This window comes from Microtus ochrogaster, chromosome 18, assembly GCF_000317375.1.
Source record: "Microtus ochrogaster isolate Prairie Vole_2 chromosome 18, MicOch1.0, whole genome shotgun sequence".
In the NCBI taxonomy this organism is placed as follows: domain Eukaryota; kingdom Metazoa; phylum Chordata; class Mammalia; order Rodentia; family Cricetidae; genus Microtus; species Microtus ochrogaster.
In genome coordinates this window covers 6,758,958-6,768,938 of record NC_022020.1, presented here as the reverse complement: position 1 = coordinate 6,768,938, position 9,981 = coordinate 6,758,958, and the positions used below count along the sequence as shown (strand labels likewise).

At 44.6% G+C, this 9,981-nt stretch overlaps 1 protein-coding gene across 3 annotated transcripts in view; it reads left to right on the top strand.

Moving 5' to 3' along the window:
* Osbpl1a (oxysterol binding protein like 1A) overlaps positions 1–9,981 on the top strand; it is a 196,079-nt gene that overhangs the window by 128,000 nt on the left and 58,098 nt on the right. For all 3 annotated transcript variants that reach the window (XM_005355774.3, XM_026783540.1, XM_005355775.3), the window contains one exon: positions 8,894–9,050. In XM_005355774.3, the coding sequence (XP_005355831.1) occupies positions 8,894–9,050 (157 nt within the window). The remainder of the gene's footprint in view (positions 1–8,893; positions 9,051–9,981) is intronic.

Genomic DNA, 9,981 nt, shown 5'->3' with positions numbered 1-9,981 from the left:
TTGTTACTCCAGCTCCTCTGTGTATATGTGCAGCACTGTGGAGAGCACGTGATTGTTACTCCAGCTCCTCTGTGTATATGTGCAGCACTGTGGAGTGTCAGTAGTGGAAGTGCTCTGGTTGTCCTTGTGGCATTTAAAATTACCTATCTGCTTACTCAAGCTGGGCATATGTTATACGTACATCCTGGTGAATGCAGTTTATCCTTTAAGTTTTGGGTCGACTTTGTGGATTTTTTCCCCTTCCATAGTCGAGGTTCATCTTAGCTCACTATGTAGCCCATGGTGGACTCAAACTCATCCTTCTCTTTCAGTCTTCTGAGTGCTAAGATTATAGGCATATACCACTGGGCCGAGTTCGTTTGTGTGTGTATGTGGTTTTCTATTATTGACTAAATCAGTGTCTACATTGGGATTTATTGTGCATTTTGTGCTTCCTAGGCATTGAGAGGATTTTGTTAGTCAAATATATTTTGAATGCTTGGTATCTCAGATGCCTGGTTAGGAATAAATATACCCAGATAAGAAAGATCCAGTCTTTCTAATCAGTAGGCTTGTTGGCAAGCTAGGAGAGACCAAAGCATAGGAGATACGATAGCTTGTCTTCTAGCCCCTGCAGCCGCAGTCCTGAGTGCAGATTCACACAGCCCACAAGACCTCTGTTTCCTTTCTCTGCCCCACCTACAACCCTGCTCTGACCTTTCTTCCTAACCTTTGCTGTGACCCCCAGGTGAAAATCTGTTCCAGCTGTTTTACAGACACCAATTACCTGTCTTTTCTACAGTGTGCATTTTAAACAGTGGTAATGCTAATATAGCTAAAACTTGTATCTCCTTTGGTAAACTAAAATTTGTATAAGCTTCAAGAAATCAAAGTAATCAAGTTTGGATCCACTTGTCAACAAATCATACAAAAAGGGTTCCAAATGTAAGATTTTTCTTTTTTCTTAAGCTCCTAAACTTTTACTTCTGCCCTGTCTATATCTTAACAGATTTCCACCAGGCTAATGATTACCATCCATGAAACATCTACAAATTAGAAGCTACTGAGTTCTGGACTTACTAAAGGTTAATACGAACCAGTCCAGCTGATGTAAATGCTCCCTGCCCCTTCACCTGGAATAGTTAATCAGACGCTTCTGATAAACAAGCCTTTGACTAAGCCTTTCAGCTTTCCTGGGCTTTGACAGCCTATTCCTCAGTTCAGCTGGAAGCAGCTATGGAAGGTATCTCCCTGTTCAGGCGCCATCTCTGGGGGTTCTGTTTCCCTGTTCAGCCTGTTGGCCCTCAGTCCAAGAGGGGAAAGAGCAGAAAGTACAACAGAAGTTTTGTATGCGGCCATACGCACAGATGGAGACGGCTTTCTGAGAGATGGATTTCAGTGAGTCAGCTCGATTTTATTCCAGAATATAAGGAATATATAGGATTGGGGAGACTGGGGACACACCCTAATTTGTACTAAGTGACGTGCTCCTGTCGCAAGGCTTGGTCCTATGGCAGAGCTCCTAGCTCAAGTCTTCCCAGCAGGGATCTGTGCCAAGGGGCACGCTGAAGACGAATCAGGCATCTGGTCTAGAGACAGTTTTAGATAAGGTCAGTCCTCCAGGCCTAGCGACATTCTCCAGATAAGGACAGGTAGACAGCAGGAAGCCTTGCTGGGGAGGGAGGGAGTTTCCATATTGGCAAGCGTAGAGAAAGCTGCCAGGCTGTGGCAGACTGCGACCTCCAACCAGCCAGCAGTGTGATCCACAACTCCTGCCAGTGTGAGTCCAAATCCAAACTCTGTGACCTGACCCAGTGCAGCACCATTCTCTGAGGACCCTGTCTTTTCCTGTGACTGCCCTCCTCTCTGGCTGTGCCGTGCTGTCTTGGTCACACACTTTAGCACCAACGCCCAGTGTTCTACCTCGCCTTGAAGTCGCTGTCTTCGTCCTTCCCACTCCAGCTGATTTGTCGTGTTTTCTCAGAAGCTGGCCCTGACTTCCCCATCTTCTCAAACATGTTGTTTATGTCTATAGTGAGTGGTAGATACTTGGAGGGCATCAGCTGTACCTCATTAATCCCATCAAACTGTATCTAAAATGAGTGTGTGGCAGGCTGATCTGCTGGTCACATGAAACTCACTTTCAAAGTACAATTACTGTGTAATTGGGCTTCAGTGCATCTCTCACCTTCCTGAAAATAATTTTGAAAAAAGCTGTCAATCAGGACTAATTGAGAAACTTGAGATTTAGTACTCGGGTGCATTAAGGTTTCCCCAAACCTGGATGTTGTCATTCTTCAACTACACGTAAAGGTTGCACATTGAAAAGAGTGCTAGATGATTCTTTAAGGACCAGGCAGTTGCTTTTTTGAAAAGCTGTCACAAGCACCACCATACAGTGTGGCTGTATTGACCTCAGACCTCCTCTGGGGAGGATGTCTAGAATGCCTGTGACCCCCGTGCATGGCCAAAATTCTGTCCATGCTTTTGTTAGCTCCCTGCAAATTACTATAGCAGTCTCTTGGCAGCCATCTCTGAAATCATTTTATTTTCAGTTCGTAATTTATTTGAAATATTATTTTGTCAATTTTATTTCTTTGTTCTGCTCACTCATTACTGTATTTTTGAGTTTTATATGGCTGTATCTATTACTAAATAGGATTGTGGCACTGACATTGAAAGCTGCACTTTGGGTTATTCTAGACATTTTAAGAACAGTTCTAGCTGCATGGTGGTGGCGCACACCTTTAATCCCAGAACTCAGGAGGCAGAGGGAGGAGGATCTCTTTGAGTTCGAGGCCAGCCTGGTCTACAAGAACTAGTTCCAGGACAGGCACCAAAGCTATACAGAGAAATCCTGTCTGGAAAAGCCAAAAAAAAAAAAAAACCCAACAACAACAAAAAAGTTCTAGTTCATGGCTAATTATAAATAACAAAAGCTTAAAACTGAGCCTGTAACCTTAAGTAAGAGGAGGAAGTGTGATTTGGACACTGTCCACGGTTCTTCTAAGTCTTCTGTGATGTGCTTGTTTGTTCTTGGGCTGCTCTTCAAAGGGCATTGTAGAGCATTCATCGGGACCGCCCAGGAGAATTCCTGGCAGGGTTAGATTGTGAACTCTGACCTGTTCTTCCAGACTTTAAATGGTAGGAAGGATTAATTAGTCAACACCTGGAACATGCCTAGGCTCCGAAAGGCAAAGGCAAGGGTTGTCTGAATTCTGGAGTGATGTTGGAGCCTCACTATCCCAGTCCCAGGCCTAGCCCCTGTTTTTTAGGAAGGGGACTGTGTTAGTCACACTTTGTCACTGCGACACGGCAGGAGAAAAGGTCCCTTTGCACTCCTAGCCTTAAGTTTAGTAGACCTGCAGCGAGGCAGAACATCAAGGGAAGGTGGCGGAGGAGCCGCTTACCCCAGATTGGCTGGGAAGTGGGCGAGGGCTGGGCAGGCACCACAAATAAAATATAATCTTTGAAGGCACATCCCTAGTGACCCACTTTCTCCAGTCAGACCCCACTGTTTACAGTTCCCACCACCACTGCTTAGGTTCTCAACCTGTGGGTCTCAATCCCTTTGAAATATTTACATTATGATTGAAACAGTAGCAAAATTACAGTTATGAAGTAGCAGTGAATATAATTTTATGGTTGGGGGGGTCACTGCACCACGAGGAACTGTGTTAAAGGATCGCAGCTTGAGGAAGGTTGAGAAACACTGACCTAGGTAGAGCCCTTTTGTCCAGTCACTTCTCTGAAGGGCACCTCTGCACATGGTCATTAGTCCACAAGAGAGGAGTATACTTCATATCCAAGCCACCATGCCACATTCAATCTGAAATGTGTGGAGAATAATTCTGAGTTTTATATGAGTACTTACCACATTGAAAACAACTTTAGAGGGTTTGTATTGTCTCAGCTGTTGTGTTGTGTTGGCCCTAATGTTTCTCTGTAGAGCTTCGTTCAGTGCTTTTTCTGTACATTACAGCAGCCATGACAACTCAGCTGACTCCTTTAGGAACTAGGTAGGATAGACTCACAAATAGAACTGTACCAGATCCCCTTTCCTGTCTTTGGGCTCTGTGGATAGTCCTAGTTGTCCTGAGACAGATCAGGGAGTGATGCCAGAAGTTTCAGAGCCCTTCCCTTACCCTGTTTTCAAGGATGGGGTAGCATCTTAAATTTTTGAACCCATTTGCTTATTCTAATCATAGGGAAACTCCAGGAGAAAGGTAAATGACTGTTTGATATGCTGTGGATCTAGCTAAATATTAAAATCAGTTTTTGTAATTACATTTTAAAATGTTAGCAGAAAAATCAGTGGAAATAATTATGTTCCCATATGGTGATCCTTTGATGGAGGTATTGAAATCGGAGCTGAGCAGGCCAGAATTGAGTTCATGTATCAAATGTGTAAGGCCTTATCAAGTTTTTATTTAGAGCTGCATTTTTGTGGGTTTTTGTTTGTTTGTCTTTTGTTTGTTTTTGTTATTGGTACTATAAAATTTAAAAGCACAAAGTTTATCATGCATTTTTAAATACGCTGTACGGTGGGATTTGGTTCATTGGTATTGCTGTGTGTCCCCTTTCCTGTCTGATTCTGTCAGCTTCTCATCACTGACAAATGCCGGAGGTAATTACTAGAAGCAGTAGGTTTATTCTGGCTCACAGTTCTGGAGGTTCAGCCCATTGTCAGCTGGCCACAGTACGTAGGCCTGTAGCAGCACACCATGTGCAAGCATACCCAGCTGCACTGCTCACCTGCTGATGAGGAATGTCTCCTTTGCTGGTACAGCCCGTGTCTTAGCCACTGTTCTGTCGCTGTTAAGACACCATGACCAGGGCAACTCTTACAAAGGAAGCATGTAACTGGGCTTCCTTACAGTTTCAGAGGTAAGTCCATGACCAACATGGCAGGAGTAGGGGGGCATGCAGGCAGGTACGGACTCGAGAAGTAACTGAGAAAGCCAATTAGATTCACAAGCAGCGGGGGGGAAGGGGGAGAGAGAGAGAGAGACACACACAGAGGGGAGAGGGGAGAGAGGAGAGAGGAAGAGAGACATTGGGCCTGGCATAGGTTTTTGAAATATCAAACCCCACCCCCACTGACAAGCCTCCAGCTAGGCCACACCTCCTAATCCTTCCAGTCAGCTCAGTAACTGGAGACCAAGCATGAAATATATGGGGGCCGCTCTCATTCTTCACCAGACCTGAGACCACAAGACCTCCCACTAGATCCTGCCTCTACCTTTAGGTAGTTTGAAGGTGGGGAGAAAGCTTTTAATATTTAACCCTTTTCTACAAGAATATGTGATATACAAACTGTAACAACGTCTACTTCAAAACTACTGCATCTCCCAAGCTGATTCTTGTTTTTTGTCTTTATTTTTGTTTTTATGAGTTCTGTGACTTTAAATACTGTGGAACAAGTAGTCAGCACATGGAGACATGAAACACTGTCCTCTCCAATACTGTGTTTTCTTCATAAGCAGGGATATATTGCCCAGTAACAGCTGATAGTCGAGTTGTAAGACCTGGCCTATTGGCAACTTACAATGGAACAGAATTGAAGAGATTATGTTGGTGGAAATTTCTTTTCTGCCCGGTGCCATAGCTGTTCAGTTTCAAAGAAACACACAGAGGCTTATATTTTTAATTATAAACTGTTTGGCCTATTGCTTCGACTTACTACTAACTAGCTCTTACAACTTAAATTAGCCCATAATTTTTATCTATGTTTAGCCACGTGGCTTGGTACCTTCTCTCAGTAAGGCATTCTCATTTTGCTTCCTCTATATCTGGCTTGGGACTGCGTCTCTGCATTTACTGTTCCCAATATTCTCCTAGTCTGGTCACCCTGCCTATACTTCCTGCCTGCCAGTATGAGTGACAATCTTTACAGTGTACAGAGCATTATCCCACAGCAAGGTTATGGGGTTGAATGATCACCAAAGAGGCACTGACGAGCTTTACCAGGAGACCTGAAGATCACCCATGTGGCTAGGCTCTGATGAGGATTGTTAAGCCTCCACACCAGCTACAACTTTGTTGCTGATGTGGGGAAACCACAGTGGGAAGGTAGGAAACGTGAATAATGAAGGACTTTGCATCTGATCTGGATAAATGTGTCTGAATATAAATAGTGCCATCATGGCTCTCCTTTTGAAACAGCCATGCTCTGGGAATGGATTGATGTGTTTGATGCTAAAGGTGTGCTCCTTGCAGGACAGGTCCCTGTTGCAATGAAAATGGTCCGTGTCACACTGCACTGCCTGTCATGAGGTTCTGCACTTGCCAAGGATGCTGAGCGTCCTCTCTTCCCGCATGATCAACTGCATGGCTCATCATAACCACGTAGTAAAAAGCAGTTGCCTGAAAACAAAAGTTTAGTTACTTTCAATATAAAACAGAAAGGTGTCATCCCTTGATTTGTTTTTATCTTATTTGCCCTTTGCTGGCTTTTGGTGCCTTTTTTCTCCCTTCTTATCCTATGCAGTAGGTACACGATGCACACTCCTTCCTGCATCTTGCTGCTCCCACACTGGCTCATTCTGTCACTGTTTGCCTGGGACAGTTCCTATGTGGTGACTCTGTTGTCCTTCTCCCTGTTCTTGTCAGTGTACTCAACAGTCAGCAAAGGGCTGACACTGTTCTCCCTGAAGTGGATTGTTGCTGGTGACCACGGCCCCCATTCTGACTTCTACCTTGATACCAGGAACAGTTTACTGAGCACATCTATTGCGCACACTACTGTCTGGGAATCTCATGTGCCTGCCTTGCCCATGGCTCCTACAAAGGCAGGAATGAATTGAGCAGTGCCATAGATGACAGATGAGTCACAATTAGGATTAAAAAATGTTGGACTCTGCAGAATAGAGGTAATTAGTAACCTTTGTCAGAGCTTTCTAGCGATAGGCCAGATAGAGAGGAATTAAAGAGCAAGGTATAAATGGATAAGGGTGGGGAGAAGGAGGGGTAGGAACAGGGAGATGACAAGGAAAAGGGATGCAGGTGCCACTAGCCAGAGAGGACACGGATCTGCTGTGACATCTCATTGTGTGTCCCTGGGATGAACGCGGTGGCCCCATGTCCATGTTCCTAAAATGACTAGTACACTTAAGGAGGGTGGGGCTTCAGCCTGTGTATTTACCACATTGGGATCTTGTTTGGAGAAAGACTATCTTTGCTCATAGAAGCTCCTGCTATCTCTTGTTTACTGTTTACTGTCTCCTTTTTAGTTAAAAAAAAATAGAAAAAGCTTTTTAAGTAGACAAGTCCCTTCCTGTCACTTGTGTCTCTTAAATTTCAAACATAATTTCCTATGTATAGCAATGTTTCAGAATAAATCCAGTTTATTTGTTTGATTGCTTTTTTGCTTTCGACATATAAATTACAAACTAAAAATGCGTTTCAAATCATTCTAAGACAAAGTTGCTTACCGTTTGAAATTCTTCATAGTTTACATATGAACGAATTACAAGATGCAGGCATGACCCTATTCTCTGCAATCTGTTTCCTGTTTTGATGCATGTGTGGTCCTGTAGCTCCTTGGCTCGGTGCTTTCAGTTATAACATTTACCATCATATACTCAGGGCAAGGCAGTGGTATGAAATATTATCATATTGCTATGCACAATTTATTGCTTACAAGTAGTTTCTGGAATATTCTGTGTAGTTGTTGAGCCAAAGTTGACCTCAAGGAGCTAAAACTGTGACAAGCCAAACAGGTGGAGGAGGACTACTAGTGTCTTTGTTGTGAGGAGTGGAGGGAACGGAGCTGTGGCCTTCTCCCAGTTGGGACTCAAGGTGGCCTGCTGGTGTAAGCAGCAGTGATACACCTAGGACTGTGGCCAGCCTTGCTTCTTTCCGCATCAGCCTGATGGGATGACAGTGAGACTCCATGCGTTGAGCTAGGTACTAGCATGCAGGAAGGTGCTGAGTGCTAGGAAGAAAGCAAGCCTAAACCACTTGCTTCTGAGTTGAGCTACAGTATATTTGTAGAAGATGGGCGTTCAGCTCTAACACACACCGAGCAGGTGTGGCAGCCTTGTGAGGAGAGTTTCTGAGGGGGCACAAGTGAGTAGAGTCAGGTGGGAAGTTGTAGACAGTCCTGAATAGTGCTTTATCAGAGACAGAGACCTCATGGACAGAAATGTCCTGGAGAGTGAGTGCCTACTGCTTTGAGCTGAAACAAACTATTAAATAAGGAGTCAGAAAACTGGTGTTCAGAAACTAAGACGCTGCCCCCAAGCAGGAGGTTAACAATGTTGATAATCCAGAGCCATGCCCTACCTTCCCCAAAGCATTCTAGAGATGCCCAGAGGAAAAGCGGACTGGAAAGTCTGGGCAGTTGCATGCATGGTACAGGAGTGAATCATCATCTTGGTCCCCAGCAAGCAGATGGCTCCATTCTGAATACACAGGCAACTGGGAATGTGGCATTCCCACTCTAGAGCACTTGCCCGGTCACTGATGGAAGGATGCCAAGAACGGGGCAGTTCTGTGTTGTTCTATGTGCTTTTAAATTTCCTTTCCTTTTGTTACTGCAGTGATGTGACTTAAACTTCTAAGGATAGCACTGTAGATCTTCCATTATACATGAGTTTTTAAAATTGAACTTTTTGGGGCTAACCTATAGTTAAGATGCCTTGAGAAGGAAGAGACTAGAAGCAATCTTTGGCTACCTCTAAGTATATAAAATCAGTTTAATTGTAACTTTATATAAGTGTGCATCTGTCACATAAATCCCTCTGCGTCGCTGTGGGAGCGGGTTCTCTGAAATCCCTGAGGAGGTGTTTACGAATGGATTGTGAAAGGGCAAAGCTTGAGTTTCACAGCCCAAGGCTTTGAGGGAGATCTCCATCGTTAGTGAAGCCTGTACCAAGTTCAGTATGTTCACCATGAGCCTGTTCTGCCACAGGTTCCGAGTCCGAGGGGTCCCTGACTTGCGTGGAAGCTGTGACAGCACACTCCTTTGAAGAGAACGAAGTGCCCGTGAGCAGTGGGAAGCACAGAATGTCCGAAGGAAAAGACTGTGGTGGGGGAGACGCGCTCTCCAATGGCATCAAAAAGCACAGGTATGGTAGCCTTGGATGTCATCAGTAGTCACTGGCACATGGCTTAAGGTCATGAAAAGGAGTGCTTTTTCTGCCTCCTCCCCAGTATGGGTGTTTGTGTTGCTCGGTGTGCCACCTCCGAGGCAGAATTAACTGAAGTACTGTCTAATGTCTGCTGTAGGTGTAGGACCAGAGCACAGGCTTGGTGTCCTTCTGCAGCTGATCTCTCAGGGAATGTCTAGATCCTTCGCTTGAAGTAAGGCTCTCAGAAGCACCCATTGAAACTGATGCTCTGTTCCGTTTTCATCTTTTATGACTCTGCCTCCCAGTGCTATTTTGGTTCCTCGTCATTTGATCTTGTTGGTTTTGAGAGGGAATAGTAATGGTGCGAGCCTGCTGTCACAGTCTAGTTAAATTTAAACAAAGGCTGTTACTAAGGCCAGGATTTGCTGAACACATCCACTTTACATGCTCCAATAACATTAGTTTGGTTTTATTCTCCTGATGGGCTGGTGCTAGAGATAATCCGCAATGACAAGATGTAACAGACACCGACAAGATCACAGAGTGGTAGACTGTCGGTTGATGTTTGTATAGAGACATAGTTTGTAAAATTACTAACAAGTGAGATATCTTGTTTTGTTTTGTTTTTGGTAAGGAGATGCTAATGGTTAATTTCTACAGAAGTCTTGTGTGTTTTTATTGTAGATTGTGTAACACTATGATTCTGACCACAATTGTCTCAGGCATTGTCCAGGACCAGTGTGCACGGCACTGCTCTGGTGTCCAGGACTAGCGTGCATGCCACTGCTCTGGTGTGCAGGACCAGTAAGCACACCACTGCTCTGGTGTGCAGGACTGCTCTGGTGTGCAGGACCAGTGAGCACACCACTGCTCTGGTGTGCAGGACCAGCTTGCACGGCACTGCTCTGGTGTGCAGGACCAGTGAGCA